The 12648-nt window shown below is 49.0% G+C and overlaps 1 protein-coding gene across 5 annotated transcripts in view; it reads right to left on the bottom strand.

The window, feature by feature from the left end:
* Positions 1-1502: 1502 nt before the first annotated feature.
* The window catches only part of ZFX (zinc finger protein X-linked), a 318074-nt gene continuing 306928 nt past the window's right edge, over positions 1503-12648 (bottom strand). For 3 of the 5 annotated variants that reach the window (XM_069637285.1, XM_069637286.1, XM_069637288.1), the window contains one exon: positions 1503-3080. In XM_069637285.1, the coding sequence (XP_069493386.1) occupies positions 1894-3080 (1187 nt within the window). In that variant the 3' untranslated portion in view covers positions 1503-1893. The remainder of the gene's footprint in view (positions 3081-12648) is intronic. The other 2 variants (XM_069637287.1, XM_069637289.1) reach the window with 1 other exon arrangement.

Below are 12648 nucleotides of genomic sequence, written 5' to 3'. Positions count from 1 at the left end.
CTTTCTTTATATGAAGAGCACCAACAGATGCAAGGCAGCCACACCAGATATTGGCTCTCTGCTATCACAGTTCCCAATAAAATGGAACCGGAACGTCAAAGTATCAAAGGTTAGCCACCGTCTTCCTCTGACAAATGATTTTGGGAAGTAACATCACTGTTTGATATCAGAACCTTATTTTAAAAGACACTAAGTTCCAAGTGACCGGCGAAGGTTATAAAGAAGCCTGCCTCATGACCACAAGGTCATTCTTATGGAATCTTTATAGAGAGCATCCAGGGCTACTTCCTCTGTGATGTCTAGTGTAGATCTACAGAGACAGACCACCTTTACAGGAAAGAGTTACATCCAGCCATAAATTACTGTACCCAAAGCCATTTCCAGACTGCCAACTCGCTTCCTATTTTCTTAAGGTGTATTTTGTTCAAGGAGCAATGTGAATATTTTACATTTTAATATATAGGGATTTTATTCCCCCCCCCCAGTTAAACAGCAAAAACAATTAAAGTTGAATACAATCTGGCCTTGCAGGTCAAAGCAGGGCATGCTCAGTAGAACAGCCCTGAGCAACATTTAAGAGTGTCAAACTAACATGGGATTTTCCCATGGGTGAATGGGACCAGGGGCTTTACTGGTGATGGGGCAAGTAAACATAACATAATCCAACCTGTGTCGGGATTTGTTTAATTTCATGGATATGACCAATTTAATTGATTGACCTATGATTTAAACTGTTGGTTTTGGTAATTGACAAGACATAATTAGAAGGCAACAGAAGTTTAACTTAATAGGTTTCGATTTGGGGAATCAGCAGTAATAACTGTTGGTCATGGTTAAATGGTGAGGCTTTTGTCACTAAAGGGTGATTTATACGCTGGAATTCACTTTGGTAGGATGTTAGGTCATAGGTGAAACAATGTATTTAAAAGTTATTTCAATGTGTATGCCATTACTACAAGAACATAAGGCAATTGTGACCCTATAGTCTCCTGTTGAAACTAATGTTCATTCTGACTACCCTATATGACCCAGTGTGAATTCTGTCATAAATCAAAGAACACATTTAACATTTTCAATAGTATGCAGTACTAGACTATTTATTCATTGGTGCAAAAAGTCACTGGTGTTCATGCATTTGAAACACTTTTTGGTGACTTGCATGTATTACCATTTGGAGAAAATACTTACACATGCAATGTATACCCCCTGCAAACTAACCATCTTCCAAGCCATGTCTGTAGCTACAGGTATCGGAGACAACAAAAATACAAAAGAATGTTTGCAACATTCAAGAAAAGTAGGAGAACTACTGAGAACGTTTAACTACCATAAAGACCTAAGAAAATTGAAATCCTAGCAAAAGCATGCCCTTAACACCTTTCAAGGCAAAAAGTAATCTGGAATCAAATTGAAAAGAATATTTCTACAGAAAGAAAAACTGTTACTGTATGAATATTGGTGGTTTGGGGTTTACTGCACTTCGAAATAATGTAGAACGCCCATAATCTTCAATCAATGAGATTTTTTAGACATTTTATTAATGACAGCTAATTTAAATGTACAATTGGAAATTGGAACTGGAAGGTAGACAAATATTGCAGTTAAAAACATATTTGGAAAATTGAATATGAGGCATACGCTCATTTGTTTTACATATTGTTGCCATCTTTTCCTCATCTATTAAACAAACTGAAGTGGAATTCAAAGACATGTTTGACAGAATTTGAATTAAAAAGTTTAACTTAATCAATTATCCACGTTTATTTCAGCAATGAATTGAAATGCACAGTATTTCTTGTTTTCATTTTGTTGATTTGCTTTAAAATAATTTCTCACTTTGCCTCATCCTTTATAAGATATTTCGGTCGTTAAAAAAGTCTGTGGGGAGAAAACTCAAGGTGTTCCAGCATCTTTGTTGTGATGTCTTATAATATGCTGGTTTTTCTCTGATGGTCGCCGAAAACCTTTCTTACAGTAGTCACAACGGTGAGGGTAGTCTTTTGTGTGAATGGAAATAACATGTCGTTTGAAGCCAGAGGCATCTGTAGTGCTATACTCACAGTGGTCACACTGGTAAACCTTTCTGCCGGTATGTATTTTCATGTGTTTTTTTAGTTCGTGTTGGTGCTTGAAGCCTTTTCTACACTTCTTGCACCTAAATGGAATTTCCTTGGTGTGAACAGACAGAATGTGGCGACTGAGAACAAATGGATCAGCAATTTTGAAGTCACAATGTCTGCACTGATGCATTTTTTTACCTTTGTGAGCGGACATATGTTTTTTCAGTTCCGATGGACGGTGAAAGCCCTTGTCGCACATTTCACAGTTATGTGGGTAATCCTTTGTGTGCACTGAAATGATGTGCCGTTTCAAGTCACTGGTGTTTGCGCTTTTGTGATCGCAGTGCAAACATGGATGTAATTTACTGTCTTGGTGTACAAGTATGTGATCCTCCATGTCTTTGGTATCACTAAAAGTCTGAAAACAAATGTCACATTTGAAAGGTAGCTCCTTGCTGTGTCTAGTTTTCACATGAGTTTTCAGATTGGAAGAGTCTGCCGACCTGTAATCGCAATGCTGGCACTGGTAAGGCTTTTCGCCTGTGTGGATGCGCATGTGTTTTTTGAGTTCCGAAGGGTGGCGGAAGCCTTTGCCACACTCCACACATATATGGGGAAAGTTCTTGCTGTGGACAGCTAATAAATGACGACTAAGCAGTCCTTGCTCTGCTGTTTCATAGTCGCAGAACTTGCATCTGTTCATTTTAGTGGCTGCCTTGTCCCTGTGCACCATCTGATGTGTGAATAAAGCACCAGCATGAGAGAATTCTTTCCCACACTCGTCACACTCTATGGACTTTTCAGATTTGATGGTCAACTTGTGGCTCTCCAGGTGGTTATGTAAACTTGCCTTTTTGTTTGTAGTGTAATCGCAATCGGTACAGCGGTACTTTTTTTTGGTGAGATACTCCGGGTGGTTTTTCATATGCCTCTTTAAAAAACCTCGAGATTTAAACTTCTTTCCACAGATCATACAAGGATAAACAGTCAGTGGATGGCCATCCGGACCAATGATTATTGCTGTTGAAAAGAAAACCAAATAAAAATAAAATTATTGAAACTGTTTGCATCTTAAGAGTTCAGTGTCACATAACAGGAGTAAACATAACAGAATACCCAGAGAACATTCACTTTTCTTACATAAGTACAGAGCTGACGCAATGGGCCTCATTAGGAGTTGGTGGGTGCAGTATGAACGTGCTGGTAATTCTGTTTACTGGAACGTTACTGCACCGGCCAACTCCAGGTCTGCTGGTGGAGTGGCCGGAATTACCTCCAACTCAGAGTTGAAGTAATTCCGGCACCCCACCAGCAACAATTGCAGTCATTACTGTCACTGGTGCACGTAATACCAGCAACTCTCCCCATGGAGTCCTATGGGGAGTGCCCTTACTTGCACTCAGAATCTGGTGGTAATTCCAAAATGTATGAGGTCCAACGTCCCAGAACAGTTAGTACATTGCAGGAGAGGCATGAAACAATGCTGATTATACTTATAAAACCAAAAGTATTTTAAGAGCATCCCCAAAACTATCCTAACAATCGTGGCAAAACTAATAAAAACATGGAAAATCTATAGAGAAGCACCAAAATGGGTACTGTGCAAATGAATAGGACTTAGCTGGTTGCCAATTTCTTGGTCTTAATTCTGGGATAATCTCAGCAAGAAAAAATGTGATGGCTTATAACAATCCCAGCCTTCTTTGCTTTGGTGAAGATAAATACCCTGGATCCCCAAATTCCTTTTTTCGCGAACAAACCATTACCTTAAAATGAAAGTTTTCCCCCATTTACATTTCAAGCAATGCACACTCAAAAGAATTGTGTAAGTGTAACTAGGTGCACTTGTAGTATAAGGAGCAACTATAAAGATGGCAAACCCTAACAGGTGTGCTCTGAATGTGGTGCGAAACCAGGTGGCACTAGTATGTAATTGTGCGTTTTATAGAGAACCTTCAATAGAAACAGTTTTTTAAGCTTTATGCAGGAAAGCACTACTTCCAATGTGGGAGCTGAACAGCGGTCTTAAAGCCCCTGGTAGACGTAAAGCAGATTAGAAATGGTTACTAGAACATATCCAGAGTGGTAAACTAAATGAAAACATTCATTTCATTAGCTCAAATGGACCAAAATTGCACAGTGTATTTTCTTACCTAGTAAAAAAGGTACCAGACACCTCTTTTAAGCACAAATGGTACCGCTTTAAGAAACTGTGCAGAAAGGTCCACATACAAGGACTTCCTGTTTAACTGTGAAACTGAAAGTTGGGCCAGCAGCTAGCCTTCAGACGATTTGTCCAGTGTCAGAAATCTGGTAGAAAGTTAGCAGCTGCAAATGTGAGATGCTCACAGGCATCTCCTGACTTGCTCCAGTGCAAATTCTTGCGAATGAGGTATATTACTTTTGTGAAAAAGAAGCAATAAAAACATTTTCTGATTACAAAAATGCATTATACTTGCTATGAAATCATACATGTGGATCAATATACAAGAGATAACCGCATAGGCTTTATTTTTTATCATGGATATTTGTAGTATTGTATGTATACAGTACCCATGCCACCAGGCTAGGGTACTGTATACAGTACCCATGCCACCAGGCAAGGGAAAGGAAGTCAAAACATAGGTTGTGCAGGTAGGATAGGTGAGGAAACAATTTATTTCACTGAATAAAGAATGCTGATTGAGCTTAAAAAACAGACTTCATCGCGGTTTGAAATGTCAGAGCATCATATTCTGAGAGGTGGGGACAAGCAGTGTGTAGGGAATCGGTTACAGAATTGGGAGGGTCCTTCTCCCGAAAAGTTGCATCTGCTCTGGGGCCCTCAGGGTTTTGGAGGCAGGACTTTGACGCCAATGCACAGGCTTCTGGACCAGGAAGCAGGCCTTTAAATCTGTGTTCTCCTAGACAGGTAGTAATTTCAGTGATTTTATGACTGAGATATTGGAATACCTTTTAAGGGTGCAGACAAGCAGGTCACATGGCTTTCAGGCATACAGTGAGAGTATGCATTTAGACTTTAGGCCACTGCAGTCATCAAGGTTGGCCATTACTAATGCAAGAAGAAGCATTATCTATCATGCGTGGAAATAGTGGGCAGGAACCTTTTGCAGATACCATGGGTTGTAGCATGCCACTCTGGTCACCACGTTTGCTTGAAGCTGTAAGGGCAGGTCAGCACTGTAGATCATACCCAGTTTTCGCAGTGTTTTGTTTCAGGAGAAGTGGGAAAGGAAAAACTGAACAGTAGATGTGGAGCTAAAAAGTTATTTAGAAAAACTGGAAATCTGTACTCCCCTCAAGGTATCTTTCAATAGACACACGCTTTGCATATTTCATTATTCCATAGACTTGAAATCAGTGGTACTTTAAATAGAAAGTAAGATTAAAAGAGCATTTCAACTACTACACTTTGGGTGCACTACAACAACCCTGACCTCCTGGCAATAGGAACCCAACCTTTGGTATAAGTCTGTACTACACAGGTTGGTAGTGTGTTGAGCAGCCAGGTTTATCTCAAGAGGGGTCAATGTGAGCTGTAGGGGAGTTACAGAGATTCACAGTGACACATATTCAAACAAACTCTTACACAAAAGGATCAGTGCGAAAAGGAACATATTTTTTTTCCACCGCCCACGGGGACTGGCGTCAGCCTCCAGTCGCCTCCTTTGAAGAAAGGGCTTATAAGGTACTACCAACCATGAAATGGTAGGTCTTTCTGGCGCAAGAAGGAAACATTTTACACATTTCTCAGCCCTTTCAGGAATTGAATAACGTAGGGCATTTTAAAATAGGATATCTCTTCTGAGGAGCGCTTGAAAATAGATAGTGCTGCTAAGTATCCCTTTATAGTGCCAACTTGGAACTCCAAATTGGCCAAATGTAACAGGCAAGAGAGTACCATAGGAGTATTACATAGGAATGGATTCACATTCTTGTCCCTCCACCAGTTACTGAACTTGTTCCAACAGCACAGTACAAGGAGTTTGTTGCTGGTCTTCTGGCCGAAAGCAAAATCTCCATTACGGCATCCGGGAGGTCCCAATCCTTATATCTCTGCCTCTCAGAAGCCAAGCGTGAAGGCTGAGTGTTGTGACCTCCGGATGGAGAACCTGACCTTCCTCTTGCGAGAGGAGATCCTCTCTTTGTGGAAGACGTATTGGAGGGCAGATGGACATTTCTAGAAGGTCCAGGTACCACGTTCTCCTGGCCCAATCCGGGGCAATTAGGATCATGGTTTTCCTGAACTTTCTCAACCTCCTGATTACATGAGCAATCCTGGGTACTGGAGGAAACGCGTACAGTAGTGGAAACTACCAGTCCACTACGAACGCGTCTCCTACAGCTCTTCTTGGGCAGTACTGACCGCACTTCCGGTTGACCCTGGTCACGAACAGATCCACTTGAGGGGTTCCCCAAAGGGCGAAGATCTCTTGAAGGACTTCCTGAGCTAGTTCCCATTCGTGAGACACTGATCTGCCTGCTCAAAGCGTCCGCCGCCGTGTTCTGCTCTCCGGCTAGGTGAACTGCTGACAGAGATTCCTTCTTGCATTGCCCAGAACCAGAGCTGCACAGTGGTAGTGATCCTACGCCTCCTCTCTTGTTGAGGTAGGAACAAGTTACTTACCTGTAACTGTTGTTCTCCAGCATGGGTCTGGCATGGATTCACATGCTCATGAATATTCCCCGTCGTCAGGCTGGGAATCCTCGGTAAAGAAAAAACCAGTATCAGTTTCGTTTCTGATCTGTCTTCGTAGTAACCAATCACTGATCTCTGGGTCATACTGCCCCCAGCCAATGACTGCCCTCTCCCTAAGCCCCTCCTCTGGCAGCCATCCTCAGATTTGGTAGCACGCCAAGTAGCAGTATGACCAAGTGAAGAGCCGCAGAGGGGTAGGTGGGAGGGTTTGCATGTGAATCCATGCCAGACCCATGCTGGAGAACAACAGTTACAGGTAAGTAACTTGTTCCTTCTCCAGCATGGGGTCTGGCATGGATTCACATGCTCATGAATAAAAGAATACATAGCAGTATACACATGCACAACCACGGGAGGTGGCAACAGGCTCAACATTAAGCAATACAAAAACTCAACATTAAGCATCTCTTACCTCCTCACCAGGCTCACCTTAAGCGAACAGTTTGCGCAGCACTGCTTGGCCGACCCTGGACTCCTCCCTGGAGTCCCGATCGACGCATTAGAATCTTGTGAAGGTGTGCGTCGACCTCCACGTAGCAGCCCTGCAGATGTCCAGCAGGGGCACCCCAGCCAGGAACGCAATGGTAGCAGCGATCGCTCTGGTCGAATGGGCTCTCGGATGGCCGGGCAGCGGTCGGTTTGCCAACCGGTGACAATGCATGATGCAGCCGGAGAGCCATCTGGAAATGGAAGCCTCCGAGAAAGCCTTCCCTTGATTCACAGACCCAAAGTTCACAAACAGTTGTGACGTCTTCCGAAAACTCTTCGTGCGGTCCACGTAGAACTTCAGCGCTCTAGCTACATCCAGCAAGTGCAAAGTCCTCTCGGCCGGCGTCGAAGGTGACGGGAAGAAAACTGGTAACACCAAGGGCTCGTTGAGGTGGAAGTCCGACGGCACCTTGGGCATGAAGGAGGGGTGCGTCCTCAGCACTACCCTCGTGTCATGAAAAGTCAAGTATGGAGGCTTGCAAGATAGGGCCTGAATCTCTCCCACTCGTCGTGCAGAGGTGATGGCCACGAGGAACGCTGTCTTCCATGACAGGAACTTCAAAGGCGCCGAATGCATAGACTCGAATGGGGCTCCCATGAGCCTGGTCAGTACCACATTAAGCTCCCAGGCCGGGGCAGGGGCCTTCACCGGCAGGAATGATCGGGATAGTCCTTTCATAAATTCCTTTACCAGGCGATGAGACCACAAGGACGCCCGTCCCGTAGTCCTGGTATATCGGGAGATGGCAGCCAGATGTATTTTTATGGAGGCGTGAGCCAGTCCAGCTTTGGCCAGCGACAGTAGGTACGGCAGCACTTGAGGGGCCGTAATCCGCAGAGGGTTAATCTTCTGTGCACGGCACCAGACAGAGAACCTCTTCCATTTATGACCGTAACACTTGAGAGTTGAGGACGCCCTGGCCTTTGCAAGAACCTCTCTGCAATCAGCTGGGATATCGTACCCTCCAAACTCTAGTGCTGCAGGAGCCAGGCCTGCAGGTTCAGCGACTGTGGGTCGTGATGGAGAATGGCACCTCCTTCTCTGGGGAGAAGATTCGTGTCCGCCGGCAGCTTGACTGGTGGGGACGTTGACAAGTCCAGAAGGTCCGGGAACCAGATCTGCCTCGGCCACGCCGGTGCGACGAGGATCATCCTGCATCTGGACTTCTTGAGCTGGTTGATGAGGCGGAGCGGCAACGGAGAGAACGCGTATAGAAACAGGCCGTCCCAAGGGAGCGAGAAAGCATCGCCCATGTTCCTCTGCTGTGGGAACCTGCTGCCGAACCTCTGGCACTTGGAGTTCGTTGCCGTCGCCAACAGGTCGATCTGGGGTTTGCCCCATCGTTGGAAGAGTCGATCAACTGGTCCTGGCACAGTTCCCACTCGTGGCACGAGCGCAGCTCCCTGCTGAGTGAGTCTGCGATGGTGTTTTTTATTCCTGCCAGGTGGAAGGGAACCAGAAACATCCCCTGGGCGACGGCCCAGTGCCACAGATCCTGGGCCTCCTTGGATAGGGCTGGGGATCTGGTGCCTCCTTGCTTCCGTTTATAGAACATCGTGGTGGTGTTGTCGATGAAGATCTTCACCACTTTGCCCTTGAGGGACGGAAGGAACGACTTGAGAGCCCAGAACACTTCTCGGAGCTCCAGAATGTTGATGTGGAGGGACCTCTCCTCCGGGAGCCAAAGGCCTCTTGCGTGGAGGTCTCCGGTGTGGGCCCACCAACCCTCCAGAGAGGCGTCCGTTGTCACCGTCTCCTGAAACGCCGGGATTTGAAATTCCGTGCCTGTCGTGAGGTGAGCACGGATGCCCCACCATAATATCGCCCGACGGAACTCCTCGTCGAGAGGGATCCTGTCCTCGAAACAGCCCCTCTCTTGGAGCTAGCGGCCGTCGAGAAACTCCTGTAGAGGATGCATCCGAAGTCTGCAAAGGGGTACAAGATAGATGCATGAGGACATCATCCCGAGGAGGGACTTGATGGACCTCACCCTGGCCACGTCCGTGGCTAGCAGGCGCCACCCCCTTGCCCAGGATGGTTTTGGTCCTCTCCTCTGAAGGGGAGGCCAATTGCCCCACTGTATCGAGCTTCGCTCCCAGAAACAGTGCTATCTGCGATGGAACCAGGTGGGATTTGGGGTAGTTGATGGCGAACCCCAGCTCCGTGAGCAACCGGACGGTCCTCACCGTGTGTTCGATGGCGAGGTCCCTTGTCTTTGCCCGGATTAGCCAGTCGTCCAGGTAGGGGTAAACGGGGATCCCCTGCAGACGCAGCTGCGCCGCCACTGGTGCCAGGCACTTGGTGAAAACCCTGGGTGCGACTTTAATCCGAACGGTAGGGCCCCGAATTGGTAGTGGTGTCCCTGAACCACGAACCTGAGGAACTTCCTGTGCCTTTTTAGAATAGGGATGTGGAAGTTAGCATCCTCCAGGTCCAAAGACGATAGGAAGTCGCCTTCCTCCAGCTGTCCCAGCACGTGCTGGAGGGTGACCATCCTGAATTTCTGCGCCTTGATGTACTTGTTTAAGCGACGCAGGTCCAGGATGGGGCGCCAACCGCCTGTCTTCTTCTTGACGAGAAGTACCTTGATTACACTTGGAGCCCCGGAGCCCTCTGGGGACGAGCTCGATGGCACCTTTGAGCATCGCCTTTATCTCCAACAGTAGTTGAGGGACGTGATTCTGCTTCCTGGCCACGGGAGGAATGCGAGGGCACTTCTTTTGGAATTCCAGCGGGTGCCCGTTGGCCAGGGTGTCCAACACCCAACGGTCGGTGGAGATGGACTCCCACACGCTGACGAACTTCGTCAGCTGGCCTCCCACCGTGGTGCTTTGGTGGGGGCCCGACAACCCTGGAGGCGGCCTTGCCGCCTTGGCCTCCTTGGCGACGGCGGCGGGAACCCCCTTGCTTGCCGCGACCTCTGTAGGCCTCCTGGGAAGAGGAGCGGGCCGCCTGGCGGTAGTGGAGGAGCCACCGCTGGATCCTTTGGAGGCACCAAGTCTGCCTCCGGAGCTCCGAAAGGGCCACCGCTTTTGAAGCACTCCCAGGGCCCGGGCCGTCTCCGAGTCGGTCTTGATGGCCTTAGTCGGTCTTGATGGCCGAGTCGGACTCATCCACCGCCTTACCAAAAAGGTTGTTGCCGTCGAACGGCATGTCCAACACCCTGGTCTGGACGTCCTGGCGAAAGTCTGTCGCCTTGAGCCATCCTCGTCGTCGGAGGCAAACCCTGTTGCCCAGTTGGCGAAATCCGGTATTGGCAATGTCCCTTGCCACCGGTATGGCGTGATCCGACACCACCTCGCCATCCTGCAGAATTTCTAGGGCCTCTGCCCTTTTGTCATCAGGCAGGAAGTCTAGCAGGGGAGCTATCTTGAACCAGAGCTCCCTGTCGTAGCGGGCCACGATCGCTAAGGCTGCCTTAATCGTCGTCGCCGCCGACGAGATGACTCGTCGTCCCATAGAGTCCAACTTCTTGCTCTCGCTGTCCGGCGGGGAAGTGGAAGTTGAAGCTGCCGCACCCGCTGCCTTCTTCTTAGCCACTGCCGAGACAGAGTCCGGCGTGGGCTGGGCCCTGAGGCACAAGGGAGCGGCATCGGGGACTTGGTACTTCTTCCCGTACCTGTCCCTCTTGGCTGGTGTCATGGAAGGGTTCTTGAGGACAGCAAGTCCCTCCTCCCAGATGTTGTCGAGTAAAGGCACCGCGAGGATTGTCTTCCTCTTGGCCTCTCGTCGTTGGTACAGAAACCCCTCCTTGTTCTGTTCTTCAGGGCAGAGCTGTCATGGCGTGGAAAGAGCCAATTTCGTCAGCTGGAGACGCCCGCGGGGGCGGGGGGATGTCTGCTGTGTCATTGCCGCCGTCATCGTCCGTCTCCGTCGCTGTATCCGGCGCCGTATCCTCTCTAGGGTCCTGCGAGGGGGATGAGGGGTCCACCGGTCTCACAGGCACGAAGGGCAGAGCGGGGTGGACTCTCCTCCGCTTGTTCGGAGGGCTTCCCGACGAGCCTGGTTCTGGATCCTCCGTCGGGGTCCGTGGTAATCTCGTCCTTATCTCGGTGCATAAGGATTGGATTGCCAACAAAATGGCCACCGAGCTATCCTGGGGCTCGGGCAATGGCTGCGACGGACGGGATGGCCGCTCCACTGGGCCCTGTTCGTCGTCGTCATTGCTATCTTCGATCACGTCAGCAGGGACCCCCCCTGGGATCGAACCTTCTCGAACCTCTCGTTGAGGCCTATGAACCTCTCGTTGAGGCCTAAGGACCTCTCGTTGAGGCCTATGGACCTTTTGTTGAGGCCCTTCTCGGTTTCCACCAGTTCTTCCTCAGAGGCTGATTCCGAGTCTGTAATGGCCACCGGCCCTCCCCCCCTCTTTTTCAGCCAGGGGCTTCACGGGGGTCTTAGCGATGGGCTGGAAAGAGGAATCCCTCCGCGGTGGCAGGGATACTCTGGGCTCGGCAGGCGTTTCCACAGGTGTAGTCTCAGCCGGCTTCGCCAGGGTCACAGCGACTACTTCGGTAGAGGCCTTTTCCGGGTGGATCAAAGCCCTCACCACCTTAGGTGCCTCCTGGGCCTTTGCCTTGGGGGGGTGTCAGCGCCTCGCTCCCCCTTCGAGATCGACCGGGTCCGCTCCAGTGGCCTACCCGGTTTCTCGGACTTCCTCTTCCCCGAACCAGAGTGCTGGCTCGTAGTCGAACGTGCTGGGGAAATAGCGCCCTGCTTGGCAACCGAAGAGCCCGACCTTTCGGCGCTCCCGGTGCCCGCGGACTCGCGGTGCTTGGCCTTCTGTTGGGCCCCCGTCGCCGGGGCGCCCTCACAGGACTTGGAAGCCCGCTCAGACTTCTTCTTCGCCTTTTCACCTGCTGTGCCCTTCTCCAGCCAGGCGGCGAGGCGGGAACGACGATGTTTGGTCCGTTTCGAAAGGTTCTTGCAGAACGCAGTCTTTCTCCACATGCGTCTTGTCCTCATGAAGGCAGTACAGACATCGCAAATGCTCGTCCTCCTTGAAAACGTTCTGTAATCCGCATCCAGGGCAGCACCTGAACAGCTTGGATCCGGGCGTCGAGCTTCCCTTGTCCTGGGCCATGTCCGTTGAGGTAGGTCGCAGATCTTACGGAATCCTCCAAGAAGTATAAACTCGACGAAAACTTCACCCTTGAGGGGCGTAGAAGAATTCCGAAACGGGTCGCCGTTATCGGAAGTAGAAACGGTGGAGCTTGAGGCTCGATTAAACCAAAAAATTGAGAAAATCTCCTGAAAAAAACGTGAAAACGCAGTAAAAAACTCGAGAGCTAAACACGAGGACTCCCAACACTTGAGTGTGCGGTAAAAATCTGAGGATGGCTGCCAGAGGAGGGGCTTAGGGAGAGGGCAGTCATTGGCTGGGGGCAGTATGACCCAGA

Source organism: Ambystoma mexicanum, chromosome 7p (assembly GCF_040938575.1).
Source record: "Ambystoma mexicanum isolate Mex_15411 chromosome 7p, UKY_AmexF1_1, whole genome shotgun sequence".
Taxonomy (NCBI): domain Eukaryota; kingdom Metazoa; phylum Chordata; class Amphibia; order Caudata; family Ambystomatidae; genus Ambystoma; species Ambystoma mexicanum.
Note: the sequence above shows the minus strand (reverse complement) of the source record. Positions and strands in the feature narration are given on the sequence as shown.